Genomic DNA, 19,521 nt, shown 5'->3' on the forward strand with positions numbered 1-19,521 from the left:
CCGGCTAATCTAAACCTAGCTGAGAGGAGCTGCGAATCAGACCACATGTTTAAGGACTTGATGTTTTTGTGTTTTTCCACTCAAATGTCGCTCTTGCTTGACACTTTCTTTTTCAATATTTTGAATAATTATGCCATTCTGTACAGCAATAGTTGACCACAATGGAGGAAGCCCTAGGACTCTCGGTATTTGGAACCTAGACTACATCAATTAATGTCCGTAATCCTGATCAGGGTGTCACGTACATTTTCCAGCGTCAGGTGAATCTAGAGCAAATGTTGCCTGAATCAGTGACACCCGCGCCGATGAAAGACTGAGGAGAAGGGTCGGGGACATTAATAATCATCGCATGCAACTACAATGACTTAATAAGACAGAGCAGAACATCCGTGTTGCAGGACCCTGCAACACGGATGTTGCAAAATATACTTCAACTGCCACTCGTAACAGTTTCAGCATCGGGTTTACATTCAAGCATAGGAAGGTAGATTGCCTCTACCATAACAACATGAGGATCTTGGTATATTTTAGCTAAATGATGGCGGGGAGATGAGGAGATCATTAACATGACATTTAAGGGGCACTTTCTCATGAATAATGAAAACAACATTTTAAGTGGAGAACTCCTTTGGAGAAAGTTGGAAAGAAACTAAAGGAAAGTGTAGACGGAAAGATGATATGTCTGATGATATAAGAGTTAATAGCAGCACTACCAAGTGTTTCCACTACATGCACCCAGCAGCAGTGATGCGCTAACCTCTTCAAGAACAAAGCCAAGATCCCATCAATGGTTGCTGGCCCTGAAGTTAGTGACAGAATCAAAAAAGCATCTTCAGTGTAAAAGCCAATCCAAGATGAGTATGATATGATATTATTCAAGCTAGCTCTGTTTTTTTCTGACACTTCTTAGCCCCATTCAAGATCTGAATTCAGAGAGGGAATCTATCTCCCGCAACAGTCTGGATTTCAAATACATAAACAGTGACACCAATAAAATGCGATTAAATGACGACCCTGTTTGCAGTTACCTTACAGCAGCTGTAACTAATATATTCATTATGCTACAAGTAACATGCAAAGGTTAAGTTAAAGGGTGTTTCAAAAATGGGACTTGAGGGTGTAGCTTATTTTGATGAACTTGTAGTGCAAGCCCCCCCCCCCCCCCCCATTGCCAAAAACTATGTATTATTGCTCGTTTGTAGGGAGAAACATTTTGTTCTTACAGGCAAATCAAGTTGGAGCAGGTTTTGAGGTAATCATTTTAACCAAATGATATTTTACTTTATGGTTATTGCCATTGAAAACCTAGCTTGTACTCAAAGCACTGCTGGTCGAGCATAATTAATACCATATTGTTCTCCCTTTTAACTGGGTGATATCACAAGCTGTTTGTTTTCTTCTCCTACCAAAACTGAAAAAAGTGTTATTTTTTTAGCAATGGAAAGTTCCTCTGATCAAGAAGAATGAAGGTGAGAAACTAAGTGTAATCATGGGGTCATTATTTAGCCTGCCAGCGGCCACCCACGTACAGCATTGTTACAACGTCCTGGTGAAGACAGTTGAAAACAGTTAATAACACCTTGGACAGAGCCCGTTTGGACTGAGCTGGTGAACGGCTTAGCTATTATTCAGGCTGTTGAGAGTGGTTTAGCATCACAAAGCAGCCTGGTGCATATTAGAGGATCAAATCTCAACCCATTTTAAAATTGTGGACCGCTAACATAATGCCAGCTGTAACAACTATGTTTTATATATGAAGCACAACACAATAAAAAGGCAGGACCACACACACTTGGCAATTAGACTAAAAGATTTAAGAGGGATGATTCCAGGGACTCTGAGAAACTGGCATGATGTGACTTCAGAAAAATACGAAAAAAAGACGGACCGCCATTATAATCTTGCACCTGTAAGCTCTGTGTGTGTGTGTGTGTGTGTGTGTGCGCGTGCACACACACCCGCACGCACGCACGCACGCACGCGCACACACACACACACACACACACACACACACACCTGAAAGATGTCAAGAAAAAAACGGAAATCAGCAAGGAAATACATTTTGCAGCACAAGCTGGAGGTGAGCTGGAAATAAAGTTTTATTCTTGGTGACAGTTCCAGGTCAGTTTTCTCTCACTGGCTTTAGTGGGTAAATAAATGCTTCTCTCCCATAGGAGGATTTCTATTTTACCTATCAAAGACGTCATATTTCAGCGATTCCCCTACATTGATTTGTTTGTGACAGGACACAACAATATTGATTTTTTCTTTCAAAGAACAGGTCAAATTTTACTTCCTTGTACAGCTGCACACAGTGCATTGATTTACTCAGGCTTGTTCTGTCTCACAAATAATTTTTTTTTTTAAATTGTGTTTAAGTTCATAGAGTACATGTGATGCAAGCACAGAAACAGCACCTGGAAGAGTAAAACCATCCATGCGAAAGCGCTCCAAATGCACAAATGCAGTCCCACGAGTGGATGTGTTCGCTTTTCATAGCATGCGCCAAAATCCTCCTGATGATCCTCTAGAGTGAGGACCAGCATGACACATTTTCTAAGCGCGTACAAAGATCCGATTTCAAAATACAAAGCCCTCATATTTCGGTTTTAACAGACTTCGCAAAAGTTTTCATGAAAAGTTGTGATATACAGCAACAGTCTACTCTCTTCTCTAAATAGTACAGAAGAACGTGAACGAAATTTAAAAACTAATAGGCTCTGGGAAATGATGGTATATTTTAAGTGGTGCCACAGTGGGTATCACAGTGAGTGTTTGAAAGATGACTGTCTAAAGTTAGTTTCAACTTTCGTTGAAAAGTTGTACACAGCGGTTGTGGCAAACATGAAAATATGTCAGTTGAAAGTCATGTTCCAACATCCACAAATACTTCTTACGCCTACTGCAACATGATCGTCTTCCCAGTGAATCTGTATGCTCAATTTGCATCCCTCTGACAACATACAGCTAAAAATGTTTTTTTTTCTTCCCCACTCCGGATACACTTTAGTTTATATCTACATTAAAAAAATATGTCTGTTGAAGTATACTGAGCATAAGTCTGTACAGTGAAACTGCATGGAGAAGGTCTTAGCCTTATTGGCACTTGAAAACTTGCCAGGGTGTGAGTCGGAGGGTAGATTTTTGGGTGGAGTGTAGCTGTGACGATTCAGTAACCATCACATGAAAAGATCTGCAGTGGTGTTACTTTTTAAATTAAGCAACACATCAACACAACACAACCATCATCCGGCAAATACCAAAACTGTTACAGAGGCCAAGTTGTTGTTAAGCAGCCAGAATTACAGCTGTTACTATGAGAATGTGGTCGGTGTCATCCTGACCACATCCTCTCATCGTTTCACAGAAGCACTTTAACAAGGACCACAGGCTCTGAAACACGAGGCCTTGCTAGCACTGGTCCAACCCTTTACATCTACCATCTTAGTCGATCAGTCAAGGCATTCAGAAACAAAAACAACTGCCTTGAAGAACGTATTGGCATGTAGACAAGGGCACAGCTTGCTGCTTATCTGATTTGCTTGATCGCCTTCAAGTAGGAAATTCTGAGTTCTCCAATCACACAAGCACAAAACTATGAGTGTTTACATAACCAGATCTGGACTTTTTCAATCCAAGAACAGCATATATTTTTCACATGGCTTCAATTCTAAAAAGTTTGATCTCTTTACTTAATCAAGTCTATGCAATGGGGAAATGTAAAAGAAGAACAGGACTGTTTATTTTTGGTTTTCTGGTGTATGAATCATTGTAATGCGATCACTGTGGTCCATTGGTGATTCGAATTTGATAGTGAATCCAACCCTTGTTAAGAGTCCTTGTTCTCTTAATACCAACCTAACTTGAGATGAAGCATGGCTCCAACTTATCGGATGTTATCATCTCAACTGTGACTCATTGGATCTTTATCCATCTGTGAATGCCTTGCAGGGCAAATGCCACAAAATTCAATGATTTCAAACTGACTCATTGTGCATTTAAATGATCACATTAAGCCCAGTCGTGAAGGCCTTAGTTGTGTATTCTGATATACGTAGCACTTCTTCCAATTAGGTCATTGAGCATTTAAGAATAATTTCTTTTCCATATGGGTAACCTGGCACTGAACCAATATGTGGAAACTTCTGGACTGCTTCACAGGGTATTAACGCTGAAGGGAACAAAGTAGTTAGTACTTTTCAGCCTCTCATCTTGTCAAATTCCAGGTTAAAGCAAGACATATCTTTTGAAAAAGAGCGATGTGAGAAAAAAATATATTCTGACAGCTGACTTATTCAAATAAGCTTGTCCTCTATTCCCTATAGCTCACAGGAGTGGGTGTAACACTGAAATGAATTGCACTCAAATGGCCAGGGAACTGAGACAGGTCTATTGGTAGTGAGAGATGACAAGGAAACTTACATGGCAGAAATGTCAATATTACCCCCATCTGTCTCCAGGCAGACAGCATCTCAGAGGACAAATGTGTCCAGAATGTGGGGTCTGTTAAATAGAATACCTTTATTGTCATCACACATCATTGCACAACTGTATTTGCTGTGCAGCTTCTAAAACGGTCCATTGAACATTCCACACATACGTACTAAAACACAGCTGCCCATACAGACAAATAAAAAATCATTAAAAAGATATAAACATAGATGGAGACTGACTCCCTGAAACATTCTTGTCCTTTTTTTGCAGACAAACATCAAGCACAGTTGATTTTCATGGATGCATAATCATTGTTTTAACTCTTTTGAGACAACTGATTGATTATAAGGATATTATTTCAAATATATATGATTTGTGGAGTATATCCTTTTTTAATCCACCTGAAAAGAAGAAGAAGAAGCAAGTTAATGCTTTGTTTCTGAACCAAAAGGACACCAAGCTGTGACTTTGCATACAGTTACGCCCCTACTACGTACATATATTACAGATGTTTGGAAAATGATTCCAGTTTTTGGACCTGCTGAAATCAACCAAGTCCTGCCCACTTCCAGAGAATATAATGAAAACAATGACACCCAACACCCACCGAAGTAAACAGAGTGACCTAGGACAAACCCAGGTTTCCGTCTGACAGAGCAGCACACAACAGTCAAACTTCCTTAATGTGCTTCCTCTCTGCTGAGCAGGGGTCAGACACCTACGTCTAACAGCGCTATCACATCAGCTGGTAAACAGATACAAACAATGCAGGGTTGAAAATGCATTATACATTCAACACTTGCTGGGCCTCAAGGATGCACACAAGTTGTTTTGTTGAGTAATGCAAACACAAGTTTGTTTATTTACAAGGAAACCTTGCAAATACCCTTAAACATTAATCGGGTATTTACTTCTGACTATCAGCTTCACCAGTATAGAAACCACCCAGCAGTGTTCATGCTTGTAGTGAGATGCAGCCTGACAGCTTCCTCATATGAATGGAACCCACACAAGTCAAACAGTTCAATATCAAGACGAGTGAATCATTCAGTAAAACGTTAAAGAAACAGGCAAAACTTGCTTTCTGCCATTAGCTACAAAAAAATAGTTGGGTAGTGTTTCAACATACAGTACATTGATGCAATGTGAGGAAATTTCCTCATCCTTGATAGATTTTAAGCAATACTATCTGACATCATCTCCATGAGAAAGGTCAAATAAAATGCAAAGCTTCAAACTGGTCACAAAGCAAAATACTTTTTAAGCACTTACACATTAATCTGCTTACGTTGCACTGTTGTCGTTTGCATGCATGGATTTGATCAACTGAGCAGCCGAGAATATCTTATGCAGGGGTTCCGACTACAAAGCCACCTAACATTTTTTTTTTTTTTTAAAGAAACAAGATTGCTTTGACTATCATCATCCTATGTTCCCCCCAAAGATTTTCCAAATATGAAAAGTAGTAAGGGAACATTATGCTGTGAAAAGATTGTGCACGTCATTTTGTTTAAAATAAACTGTTTTAAAAGGCATCCAAAAAAAAAAAGTATGGATATGGATGCCTGATAATATCAGCATGTAATGTCAGTGTCAGCTGATATTGGTTACTATTACTATATATCTGTATTGGTCAGGGGAGTAAAACTGTTTTTCTCAAGCCTTTTGTTTTTTGCTCATCAAATAAACCACAGATGATGAAGAAACAATGAGGTGAATATGATTTATGGGCTTCTCCAAATGTCTTAGAAATAAAGAAAGATGCTACTATTTTCTAATTCCTCACATTTGCATACCTTTCTCCAGCATGCACAAAAATTTAAATATCAAGTAAACCCGTTTTTATACAGATCATATCAGCTATCCGCCAAATAAGCTGTAAAATATTGGCATAACAAATATATTAAGAATACCTCATAACAAGATATCGTATTGTATTATACCCACCTACATTCATAGAAGACCAAACTTTCAGCACTCCACCAGCTGTAACACTATGTAAACTCTTTCATCTGTGTAAGTACTCATGACTTGAACCTGCAAAATACTTAGTAGCCCTGTATGCTCTCTCTTGCGCTCGCTCTCTCTCAAGCGCAATATTCAGCCTGCACTTCTGTTTATGATCACTTCATCCACATTTACCTTCGCCTATTTATCTTTCTTAAGTCAGCTGACAAGTGCACTTAATATTTTGTCCCAACTTATTTATATGAGTATGTATGACAAAAACATTAAGAACACTTGACAGGTCACCCCAATGCAGTTCAAAAACAGTACTTAAAAAAAAAAAATGACAGCCTGCAAAATGACCATTGCAATAAATAAATAGCTCTTCAAGACAGTTTATCCTCATGGTAGGTAGAGATGTGCATTACACTGCATGGGTAATACTGTCATGTGCCAAATAAGGTGGTAGATAAGTACAAATACTGAACCCTCTCCCTAGTTTGAGTGTATATATCCATCCATCCTTTTCTACACCGCTTATCTGTTAAGGGTGGGTGGGTGAGGGGGGACTGGAGCCTATCCCAGTTGACATTGGGCGAGAGGCGGAGTTCACCCTGGACGGGTCGCCAGTCTGTCGCAGGGCCATCAGGAGCAATTAGGGGTTCAGTATCTTGCTCATGGAAACTTGGACATGGTGACCGGGGGGAGTGAGGATCGAACCAGCAACCCTTCGGTTGCTAGACGGCCACTCAACCTCTGAGTGGATACGAACATAATTATTTTAGTAATGCAGACATTACAATGTACTTCCTGGATACTCCATTAACACTTATGGACACAATGCCCATTGCATCTTGTATGGACAGCCAGATAACTGCCATTCAAGAGGACGTAAGAGAATAAACTCTATGAATCTGATTTAGTCAAAGTACAGGGTGTGCTGCTGAACCCGTAACTAGCCTGTATTGTGGAAGAAAAAAACCCCTATTTAATCAGACTGTTGTGTGCAATACTTCCACAGAAAAAGATGACTAAGAAACACATAAATAAAGGACAGACAACGATGTAATTAAGAGGGAGGGGAGAGAAGGCAGGGTAACTTCCAACAGCAGTGCAGATGTGCAGGCTAGCTCGCTGGAATGAATGGCAGACTTTAAACACCAACGTGCAACTTACCTTGATAATGCTGCTCCTTCGTGGTATTTCACATTTGGAGTCCAATTCGACTGTTTCAACCACGCCTTGGCTGCAAGGTGCGACGAGAGAACCTGAACCGATCATATTCTCCAATATCCCACAGTCCCCATTCAAGACTTCGCAATGCGTCTTGCCAGCTGCCTCGTCGCCGGGCACGGCCGCCGTATCCTCATGATTCAATGGAGGCAGGCTGCCGTCCTCCCCAAACTCCGCCATAGGCACTCCGAGCACACACACGCGCGCGCGCGCGCACACACACACGCCGGCAAGCTGCTGGGTAGCGAAAAGCCTTATGCTTCAGCTTCACTCCAATTTCCTGCCTGGCTTCTCGCCTGGGAACATTTGCATGGAATCCTGTTCTTCTACCATCATCATCATCATCATCATCATCTCTGGTCGTCGCACATATTTGTCAGGTTCCTACGGACGGCGAGCTGTGCTCCGTGCATTGTGCTCTGCGGAGAGAAACCACCACCGATTAGCATAGTTGGGCAAACATGACATCGGTAGTCACAGTAGTAGCAGCTATCGCGGAGAGCCATATGAAGGAGGCGTGAAACCCCCCCTTCTTCTTTTTTTTTCCTCCTCACATTTCGAGGGCGGACGTTAACGTACAGTCGGTGAGGGTTGTCATCATGAATGCAGCATGACAAAACACACGCCGACGTGAGGGACTCCTTAACTTAACACCGCGGCGTTTTGTCTTTAAGTTAATTTCGCCACAGAATTACCTTACCTGACCCGGACGCCGTAAGTTATTAGTGAACTATTAATTAGCGGGATGTAACAAAGTCTTAAATCAATGTAATTACCTTCTGAACTGCCTCGTCTTTCCGTGGGAAAATCCGTTCAAGTTGCTCCAGAGGAGAGCCGAGCGACTGGTGTCGGATGCCTCGCGGAGCTTGTTAGCCGAAGCTAGCAACCCTTCACTCGCTAGCTAGTTAGCCGGGTTTAAGTGAAGTTTACGCGGCCGACTCCCGAGTCCACTCAACCCGACCGAGTGAAACAGATAATGGGGTCAATTTCTCTCCACCGCCCGGGGCTGTCGATAGTCGATGGGTCTCCCCCCCCCCCCTACCCCCCACCCTCCAGCCGTGACTTGCTGTTGGGCTGCCCACTCAACCGTCTCACCGAGAACTCATTTCCACTCAACTAAGTTGTTGTGTGTTTGGTCTCATGAACGCGCGACAGGCAAAGACAGAGTGTGCTGTCAATCAAACGCAATTATTATTTTTTTCAACTGACATTTAAGACACGCCCCCTTCCCCTCCGGCTTTCACGTATCGACTTAACAAGTGGACGTGACGCCCAGGAACACCTTAATTACCCGGTAGAACCATACAGTTTGAGTCATATTTGGCCAAATTTCGTTTCAGTTGATGTATTTTAGGCATTCTTTATATTCACGTTTACTTTACAGTTTCAAAGTAGCCATTTTATATAACATAACTGTAAATACAATTTATCAAGGGGGGGGGGCACAAAAAAACAGCTTAAAATACACGAAGAAAACAAATTCAAAACAGTATAAACCTAGTCTGAGATTTTGTGCCTCTTATTACATAATGGCCAGTGTGAAAGATCAATTCTAAAGTAATGAACCCAACAAAGGAAAACTTTTGAACTGAGATGCACCAGTCGGGAAATTCTGCAATACAGATTTTTTTTAAACAGTTATTTGGCTGAGCTAATGATAGAACTGTTCTTCTTCTTGTTTTTGCTTATGGATACTGACGGTCTCTGTTGATGTGTGTATATTTTATGCCAGCATAGCAAATTAGAATCATAAAAATTAAAAAAAACAAAAACAAATAACTACTACCCGGACAGATAAACACTGGCACACTGCAATCACTGAATGCCGTTTTAGATGACGGTGGTTGTCAACAAGGCAAATACAGACACAAAGTCATTATATCAGTGCGTTCACATGTTTAGTATTTATCTTCTTTTCACTTGCAGCACATCCTGTTTTTGCCATTGTTATTTAAATCCCCCCCCCCCAAAAAAAAACCTGCTACAAGTCTCATGTGCTTTCAAGGCTCATGTGACTTTTCTTTTTCCGATGTCACAGTGTTTGTCAGGCCTTCCTCTTTTTTGTAGGCGGCACAAGTAGTTGATGGACAAATCTCTGGTGAAGTAAAACACACCAGTGATTTTATGCTCGTTAAAAAAAAAAAAAAAATTGACCATATCCTGTGCGACTAAAACACGGTGATAGCAGTTGCTCAAGACGACCAAAGAGAGTTGACATATCATTCACGCTGCTGTACAACATGCAGTGCATGGAGTTGTTTCCTCCAGCCTTCTCATATGCAGGAGCCGCCTGTATATATTAAAAAAATAACCTCAGAGTGAGAGATGAGCCATGACATTTTTCTACATGATTTAATGCATTTTATATTCACAGGTCACTGGTGCAGACAACTGAGCCTTGGATACAGAGGATGGAGACGCGGTGAGTTGTACAACAGAGTCATCTGCTGGTCACCAAGGGTTCACTGCACTCCATTTATATGACAACAACATCAACACTTTTCTGAAGTTTATTTGAACCCCCCCCCCCCCCCATATATTTTTGATGCCTGTAATTATCGCGTTAACTGACTTGATAGCCTGGAACGTTTAATTGTTCACGTATCAAGAAGGTGCATCCACCACATCGCCTATCAGGACAGACAAATGCTAAATGCTTTTTTTTTTTTTTCTTCTTCTTCTTCTTTGAGTGTAGAATTACTGGAAAGTGTGTGTGTGTGTGTGTGTGTGTGTGTGTGTGTGTGTGTGTGTGTGTGTGTGTGTGTGTGTGTGTGTGTGTGTGTGTGTGTGTGTGCGCGCATTCATAGCTTTGGCTCAGTGCTGAGCTGGCACCAGTGCCTCCTGTTGTGCACTAAAACGGCCTCCTTCTAAATCTGGGTAGTGGAGCCTTGATGCTGAGTGCTTAAGACTAAAAATGGAACGTTCACCTGGAGGTTCTCCGTGTCGTCTGCTGCTCAGGAAGGCCGCGGACATTCTGCCTTTTTTTTTTTTTTTTTTTTGTCAGACAGAGCATGCCAGCCTTTCAAAATCTCAGAACTCCCACCATTTACTTGGATCATTCAGCACTGATGATCTCATATGAACGGAGCGTCTGTTGAGCTTCACAGCAACCGACCAACCTGCAACATTAAACTAAATCACTGATTTAACCCTCGGCGATGTTAATTCAAGCACAATTACTAAGGGGATGAATGAAATCCAACTGTAGATTGCAACACTGGGAATATTTCTAAAAACTCACGCGATGGGAGATTAATTGTTGTTGTTATTGTAGCGAATCAGTACCAGAGCAGGTTCTCTTAACAGACTTGATCTTTACACGGACGGGAAACTTCGTACTGTCAGTTGCTCTCCAAACCATTAAAGTGTGCACGCGGTGAGGTGTTATTGGAGCGCACAGGAGAGACGGAGGATGTTCTCGTTCAGTGTATTGGAATGATTTCGTCAGTGCATTTGCAGGAGGCAGGACACCAGGCTTCCACCAGCTTATGACCACATCCAGTCGTCTTTTTCAAGGTTGGACAGTTGATGTACTTGTTTATGTAGGGACAAGGGTTTGCTGAAATCAAGAGTAAAATAAGCAATACTTTTTTAAAAAAAATCTTTCCTTTTAATATGGAGAAATATCGCATTTACCATGCAGGGATTATTATGATGTCGTACTGACCGCAAAGCTTGTCATCGCAGTTATTGGGACAAGAGGCACACGGGGGTCCTGCCTTGTAAGGTGGCCACCTTCTGAAGTTCCCTCTGTGAATCAGTGTCAGTTTGTAGTCACCAGCTTGTCACACATGATGGTGAACTAAATTTCTTTGAGTTTTAGACGGTTGGTTGAACAAAAGAAGACATTTTAAGAATTCACATAGGGTTATAAGGAGGCTGGGACTGACATTCCTTACTGTTTTGTTACGGTATTCTTTGTGTTGAATGAAATAGTAGACCGATGAATCAATAATGATAATGATAGTAACTGTTGAGTACAGCCCTGGCTACACATTACTGGGTTTACGGGGAACATACGCTCGGTAGTAATGGCAGCCATAATAGTAGATGTTGCCTGGGCACAGTGTCATTGCACAGCCAACTCTGTAGGAGCCGTTCCACACCACCTAACAAGAACAACAAGAACAACAACAAGAACAAATGTAATTAGTTGAATTGTCACTTTAATTTGAAACTTCAGTTGCACACCCACAACTAGCGATGACAACCTTTTTCACCCAACTTGCTACATGCTACTTTAGCATTACATTGGATCAAAACTTTAATAACTTCCTTTGACATCCATGGACTAATATCTTTCCAGAATTTTGCATTCACAGCTTGAAACAACAGTTAACATTTTGTACAAGTAGTGTACACAGTGCGAGCGGGTTTTTGACGTGTGTAAACATGCTAATAGCTGGCAAACACCCCTTTCCATTTGTAGATGAATTAGCTTTTTTATTTGTTTTCCATTGTTTCGTGTAAAGTGGAAGAGTACGACTGCTAATTAGCTGCAAGTCACCTCGCAGAAATGGACAAACGGATTTGCTACCCCCATGTCGGCACTGTCAGAGCCGCAGTGAGAGATGATTTGGTGGGTAAAATGTATTTTGGAACAGCGCTCGCTCATTCATCCCTCCCAGCTCGCTCAACAGGTCTGCAGGGCAGCTTGTTAGCATGCATTGTTAACGTGAGCGCGCCGTGCTAAGTGTAGCCTGCGGACCGTGTAAAAATAAAGTCTTTCTGGTTTGACAGCACTGTGCTAAATCAATAACGTGTGTCTATAATGTACTGAAAAATAATCCTAAAAAAATAATGAACCCCAGTTGTAATCCTTTCCCTCGAGAGCAAAAAGAAAATATTCATGGGTAGAATTACTTTTTTTTTAGATTACATGGGAGCAATTAAACTACGACAGTAAAATACTGCAGTTAAAATGACAAAAATCAAAAAGTGACGCAGGAACGCAGAGTCAGGCAACCCCAAGTTCATCACAATGAGGGACTTCTGTCACATTCAGTCACGTGAACCATTGAAACTTAAAAAAAATACATTGGTTTTAGTGTCGATTAAAAATGTCGGTGAATGTTACCTGAGTGTAGTGGCCGGTTGCTTTTCCGTTGGTGGACCCATTGGGGTACTGGTAGTGGGCCACCTCACTGTGCCAGGCATTGATGACGTCGGTCCACTGGTAAGGCTTCGACGAATAGAACAGGTTCTCCCCCATTTCATATCCTGCTTATGAGAGGCAAAAGGCAGCGCTGATAAAGAGCCTCTGCACCGTTCAGTTTCCGTGTCACCGTCGATTAACTTATTTTGATAGAACACAATCACCAAAGGGCTCATCAGTGACAATAACCTTCACGATACTGGGACCCACCGGGCCATTTGTCATTAAAAGACGCTAGATAAGCTCATGTTCTTGTGGTCCGGACCATCGATCACAGGGTTGTTCAGCTCACAGGGGACGTTACTGACTGGACCTCTGATGTTCTAGCGAAGATCCTGGCATACACAGAGCAAGGCAACAGGAGAGAAGGCAGAGATCCATGAAGAAGAAATATACACCTTTGAGCATGCGTGTTGAGGGTGGGCCGTGACCCAAAATGCATCTGTCAACCCAGGCCCGAGCGCTGATGGCCACCTCCTCACTGTAGTTCTGTTCAGGAAGAAAGAAAAAAATTAGAATAAATTCTGCACTGACATGAAGAATGACAGAAACATTGTTAGTTTGTTTTGGTAAATATTTGTTGTCTCACTTGAAAGACGAAGGATGGATTGATTTTCATGTTTATGGTGTGATTTCCATATAGCCTGAAGCCAAAACTGCACATAATCCATTGTAAATGGAGCTTTTTCTCTTTCTTTCTTTCTTTCTTCCTTTAATTTTACTTTTTGGCAAAAAAAAAAAGAATGACATATTCAGACATCTCACTCTTGCAGAAGAAAATAAGAAATGTCATTAATTATGACTGGCAGATTTACAACACATGGTGATGCATTTCCAGTGGTTTGGCTCCATCTTTATCAGCACGGAAGCGTCCTGTCAAAGCACCTGCAGACAGCTTGTATCTCTGTTTGTCCACAGACTTTTGTTATCTGCGTTGTCCTCCATGTTTGTCCATGCAGTGCTGTGACGATCGGCCAACTCAGTTTTAACGACATATTCGTTTGATCACCCGAGCTCTGAAATGATTCTAAGACACTCTGATATCCTCTGTGAGCACCCGGACGGAGATGCACCTGTAGAACCTGCAGAATCTGTGGGAATCACACTGCAAATGTAATATTGGATCCACTTTCAAATGCTGCTAATGTAGCCTGACGCTGTCAAGACTGTCTAAAATTTGGATGCAACGTGGTTTTGGGCTGGCAGACCGAACAAGGCCTTAGAAGCTCTGTTCCGTATTAGGCAGATCATTTCAACACCACCGCAGACGACAACTTCAACATTGTTATCTTTGCCAGGGCTGAGTTTATGACACAGCTGCTGTACTGAATCATATGAGATGGTGGGGGAGTAGTGGATAAGTGCAGATGACCAGAATGAACCGGAGGAATGAGCCTGTACCAAAGTTCAGATGGGCGCCAGACACCAACGTTTGAGGCTGACTCAGCTGGTGGTCACCAACAAGCTGATTTAGAAAAGCTGCTCAGGGTTGTTTTATGATTTTCAGGCACCATGTGCAGAGGACCTCTCCCATTTTATAGTTTCTTTTGTTTCTCTCCCATGAGTTATCGCAAACAACTGTTTTCAGTGGTTAGCAAATGTTGCCTGACATTTTTATTGTGAAAGAAGAAAGCAGCACTGACCATTATCAGCATGTCTGAGGCCGTAGGTTGAACCGCTCTCCTGAACTCATTGTGTCGGTCAACAATCTCAGCCTGAACCACTGTGCTTTCTGTGCAAATGCCTGCAGCCACACACACACACACACACACACACACACACACACACACACACACACACACACACACACACACACACACACACACACACACACACACAGCACACTTTAAAACCAGTAGGTAAACATCAGATTAAAGCCATAAAGAAGAATGATACTTACTTTAGTGGATTAATGTGCATGATATGACTACAAAGCCACGCTGGGTTAATCACCAATAAATGGCTTGACATATCAAAGGAACACACAAATGATTGCACTAAATCCACTAATCTCATTGGGAGGCTTACTGGTGCGGTTTCACAGTTGACGCTAGAAAATAGAAAAGGTCTTTGTAAAGGTAAACACACCTGAGGCATTCAGCAGAACTCTTACCTCGCTGTGGACGCACCACGAACGTACAGCACGCAGCAGAGTGGATGTGGAAATGAGAAGAAACGAGTTCCCATCAGTCATACTGCTATGAGGCATGAATGGCTATCAGAGGGTGTAACATTCTCACATCAGTTACTTATTTAAGTTCTACAATGGAACCATGGTGCCTGGAAGGAGCAAGCCCTCTAAAATACAGTAGAATTTGCAAGCTGTATCAGTAGACCATCCATCCATCGTCATCTTCCGCTTATTCCTTACAAGGAAGGGTCGCGGGGGGGCTGGAGCCTATCCCAGCATCTACGGGCGAGAGGCGGGGTTCACCCTGGACAGGTCGCCAGTCCATCGCAGGGCCAACATTCATACCTACGGTCAATTTAGAGAATCCAATCAGCCTAGTCCGCAAATTGCATGTCTTTGGACGGTGGGAGGAAGCCGGAGTACCAGAGAGAACCCACACAGGCACGGGGAGAACATGCAGACTCCACACAGAAAGATCCCCGTATCAGTAGACCACAGATGCAAATTAGATGGAGATGTTTCCTTTTTCTGCATTGTTTCTGTAACTTAATCAGTTAACTTTTCTTTCTTTACTTTGTTTTTCTATTTTCTTTCTTATATGATATTTAAATTGAATGAACTCCACATGAAAACATCATTTAACTTCTTCTCATCACAATCTGGTCTCTCAAACCCATAATAAACACATACGGCTGACAAATTAAAGGAAAAGTGAGTATAACTTGCGGTATTCAGGTGTAAATTTCAATAATTAACACAAGGAATGTGCAATAATATCAGCCTCTCATTGGTATAAAGGCAGATGCAGATCATTTTCTTAACGGTCCGAGGGCTGATAGTTCTATTCATAGTGTAGTTGTACTATTGTTATAGTAATATTATAATATATCAGTCAAAACATTTGTAGAATATCATCATAGCTGATATTTCCAATCTTGTGAATCCTTATTTAGGACTAATGGGGGGGGGGGGGGGCATTTTCCCGTAACAAAAGATAAGCATCAGTCATTAATGGGTTAAATAATTACACCAATTCCAGTGACACAAACAACAGCTCTTTCTGACAAACTAGAGGAAAATGTCACAGAATAGAAAAAAATGTATTATTTTGGGTATTACAGCTTCCTTAAATACAATTTTATATTGTTTTATCCAGAATGTTGGAACCATAAGAATTCTTATACGAACCACAACACAGGCTGAGTGCACCTGATGCAGCGTCAAGGTGCCGATCAGGACCGCAAACATCTTTGCCAGCAAAAAAACAGAGAAGATGTCTGTGTATAACAACAATAAATACTAAGTTAAATGACTGAAAACACCCAAGTTATTTTATGTGTATCTTGACAGTACATTTTGTTTTGTTGTTGTTGTTTTTCAAAAAAAAAGGCTGGTATGTGCAGCAAAATACACTCCCGCTATTTCCTGCCAAGCGAACAAAACAACACCAACAACAAGAGTTCTCTTAATGTATGACACATTTGACATAAGCCTATTTTTGGATTACCTTTTTATCTGCGCTGATCTTTCAATTTGAAATCTAATGCCCTCTAAATAAAAAGGCAGAAATGGCTGGATTGGAGTAATGAAACAGGTTTCTGTGAGAAGATTAAAAGCCTTGGCGTGAAGGCAAATTCTGGACCAAGCGGCGTACCTGCTCCCAGGTCCTCAGGAGGCGGATGTGCGTTGACACTTCCCTCTCCCTCCTTTTTATAGATCCAGCTCATTATTCAGATACAGCACCTTCCCCTGCAGCTGCATTATTCATCAGTATCCACGGCTTCACAAAATGGTTGCTCGACAAATAAAGTCAATCATGCAGCACTGATAAATCTTTGTATTCAAAGGAGAGCCACTGACAGGGAGTTATGGATGAATTGTTCAGTCCTTGTGGCTTCATGATGTACTTGCATAGACAGAAAAGTTTAAATTGTAAAGATAAATAAAAGTTAGGTGTGTAAATGGATTGAAGGACCACTTGGAGGTGAAATATGCCAAAACATATCTGTTGTATAATCCAGGAAAAGAATGAAGTTTGGGAAGGTTATTTAGAAAAGTAATAGGAAATGAACGAGTATGATGATGGGATTTCTTGATTCATTACACTTTCTTATGAATTAGTACACTTGAGGGAGGCCCATCCATTTATCCATCCATCCATCCATCCATCCATTTTCTACACTGCTTATCTGTTAAGGGTCGCAGGGCTGGCTGGAGCCTGTCCCAGCTGACATTGGGTGAGAGGCGGGGTTCACCCTGGGCGGGTCACCAGTCCATCGCAGGGCCATCAGGAGCAATCAGGGGTTCAGTATCTTCCTCAAGGACACTTGGACATGGTGATCGGGGGGAAGTGAGGATCGAACCAGCGACCCTGCGGTTGCTAGACGGCCCCCTCGACCTCCGAGCCACGCTGCCACACTTGAGGCCAGTTTACATCATTGGCTCATTCTTTACAAGGAAAACTCTTTTTTTTTTTAAGCAATCATGGGTTGAGTGCATGCATTTATGTTCACTCTCAGTTGTCTCCTAGCAACAACAGACGGTCTACAGTGCTTTCATTTAGTCCGTGTCACAAATCACGGCAATGATATTCTGTATGTTGTGTTTGTGTTCTGCTCTCCAGGCTGCGTAAAAAACTACAGCACTTTTATGGCACTGACAGAACTGCTTCAGTACTACCGAGTGAATATCCAAGCTTTTTCTTCTTCTTCTTCTTCTTCTTCTTCTTTTCCATGTCTTAAAACTGCTTTGTGTAGAAAAACTCGACCTTGAATCGTAGGTCCAAAGAGCTGAAACAAGTGAAACCAGATCTGGTTTATATTTTCATGTTAAATAATCGTTTGGAGTGTGTGAAAATTCCAAAGAACTGGAAAATAAAACCAAAGTTTTGTGACAAAATATGTTAATTAATGCAATGGTTTTGAAAACTAGAACTCAAAGTATTGAATAAAAGTTCTGGTATCAAAGGGTTCGGACTGATATCCAACCCTCGAGCTCCCACGTGGATAATATGGGAAGAATGTGGGTCCTTTAGCTAAAAATGCATTCTTACAAATAAAAGAGCAAAACATGGATGTGAAAGAAGAAAATGACATTGATGAGGTGACCGTTATTGTGTGACACGATGTTGAACGAATGTGTAGAATTCATGTATATCCAGTACATTCATTTATTATTGATTTCATTCATGTGTTGAATATTTTATCTGTAAAGTAAAAATGAGAGCTGGCATTGCTGACATAAGAAGCTTTGTGCAGAGACTGCAGGATTTGATCTTCGCGGTGACCTTGCGTGCTTAGAACACTACACCTTCCCCACTGTTGATTCTTGATCATGGATGCTAATGCATCACAAGCATTTTTCTGCTATCGCCTCTCTACCTAATGCATTATTGTGGTATTTGTTAATTGGGCAGTACAATTTGTGTAGTCAAACAGTGCCGCGGCTCAAAGACGAGTTGTACTTGAGCGTGCGCGTGCTCACGTCTTCTCTTGGAACCAGGATTTGCTTTCTTGCTTTTTTATTCCATCAAAGTAGGTTACATTCTTGTTTTTGTTCTTTTTTTTGAGCAGGCGAATGGGAATCATTTAGACATGCAGTGATGCTCAGGATCATAAAGAACATTGTCTCACGACTACAACATTCTGTAAACATTGCAAGCTGCTGAACACTCCGGTACATTTTTGATGGCATTGTGAATTTAGTCAAGAACAAACAAACAAACAAAACAAATCCAAGTAACGAACACATTTTGTTACCGGGGGCGATGCTACAAGCTGTAAACGCAGCACTGATGATGTTAGTTAATTAATGAAGCTGATATGGAGCAAACAGTCACCAGTGGGCTAGCAGACGCAGCACATCAGTGGCACTCGGATTCATGCTATCCACCTGATGATTGTTCAATCTTTGCTTTCCTCTGATTTAGTCTCCCACTCCCGATGGGAACGTCATCTGGGTCCCTCCACGCCGCTGAAAGTCTCTATTTTCGCCGGACCTATGCACAGAAACACTGGCGATGGCGAGAGAGCTGAGGCCGAACCGTGACGATCAGGTTACGGGCCGTGAGACCAAACCAATGAACTGAAAAAAGAGGTGAGAGAAGACAAGGCCAGTCTATTTGTATAGGCGCTATTCATACACAGGGCAGCTCAGAGTGCTTTACAAAGAAATACATGAAGAAAAAATGACATTAAGATGATCTTAAAACAGAGGAAAAGCAAGATATGAAGACTTTAAAATGACAGAGGAGTGCATTTAAATGAGTGCATGAGTTGTGTTTCTGGCTGCTGGGGCTCGTCTTAGTTTCAAAAGGTGCAACAGCATCCATGACATTTGACATTTTCCAGTTATTCAGGATTCATCAACTGACGCTTCCCCCACTGTCGGTGACGCGGCTGAGGCCTCCACAAACGGAGCTCTGGTTTTCTCATTTACGTCTCTCCTCCGAGCAGACAAGGAGGTTAGCGGAACATTCGGAATGATCTGTATGTCAAAGAACATGCAGAGAGTCATTAAGTCGGATCTCAGTTTTCTCTGGGACGTCACAATTAGTGAGGAGAAGAAGTCGAAGAAGAGGTGATGTCGTTTTAAATCACGAGGAATCTGACAAGACGATGAA

General features: G+C 41.7%; 3 protein-coding genes across 3 annotated transcripts in view; 1 reads left to right on the plus strand and 2 right to left on the minus strand.

Annotated features, from left to right (window-relative positions):
• plcl2 (phospholipase C like 2) overlaps window positions 1-8,641 on the minus strand; it is a 34,372-nt gene extending 25,731 nt beyond the window's left edge. The window contains exons 1-2 of the mRNA XM_086217798.1: window positions 8,391-8,641; window positions 7,558-8,033 (exon numbers count right to left, since the gene is read on the minus strand). Coding sequence (XP_086073924.1) covers window positions 7,558-7,794 — 237 coding nt within the window. The 5' untranslated portion in view covers window positions 7,795-8,033; window positions 8,391-8,641. The remainder of the gene's footprint in view (window positions 1-7,557; window positions 8,034-8,390) is intronic.
• A 247-nt stretch (window positions 8,642-8,888) lies between these two features.
• Window positions 8,889-19,521, plus strand: part of rftn1b (raftlin, lipid raft linker 1b) — a 122,062-nt gene continuing 111,429 nt past the window's right edge. Inside the window, exons 1-3 of the mRNA XM_086217800.1 lie at window positions 8,889-8,908; window positions 9,989-10,036; window positions 18,829-18,995. The gene's annotated coding sequence lies outside the window, so the exon portion shown is untranslated. The remainder of the gene's footprint in view (window positions 8,909-9,988; window positions 10,037-18,828; window positions 18,996-19,521) is intronic.
• Window positions 10,328-14,485, minus strand: LOC147252894 (cysteine-rich venom protein ophanin). The gene is made up of 6 exons (XM_086217074.1): window positions 14,413-14,485; window positions 13,168-13,258; window positions 12,692-12,834; window positions 11,635-11,723; window positions 11,282-11,364; window positions 10,328-11,173 (listed from the first exon to the last, which is right to left on the minus strand). The coding sequence occupies exons 1-6, from the start codon at window positions 14,422-14,424 to the stop codon at window positions 11,037-11,039; spliced, it is 555 nt and encodes a 184-aa protein (XP_086073200.1). The 5' UTR covers window positions 14,425-14,485; the 3' UTR covers window positions 10,328-11,036.

This window comes from Aulostomus chinensis, chromosome 11 (genome assembly GCF_037954235.1).
Source record: "Aulostomus chinensis isolate RoL2024-O1b breed Wild chromosome 11, RoL_Achi_v1.0, whole genome shotgun sequence".
NCBI classification, from domain to species: domain Eukaryota; kingdom Metazoa; phylum Chordata; class Actinopteri; order Syngnathiformes; family Aulostomidae; genus Aulostomus; species Aulostomus chinensis.

Excerpts from the sequence above, each read along its gene's own strand:
- LOC147252894 (XM_086217074.1), bottom strand. Across the intron at positions 12,835-13,167 it reads CTCAACACGCATGCTCAAAG|GATATGAAATGGGGGAGAAC; the intron begins GTGTATATTTCT and ends TCTCATAAGCAG. Across the intron at positions 11,724-12,691 it reads CAACCGGCCACTACACTCAG|GTGGTGTGGAACGGCTCCTA; the intron begins GTAACATTCACC and ends TGTTCTTGTTAG.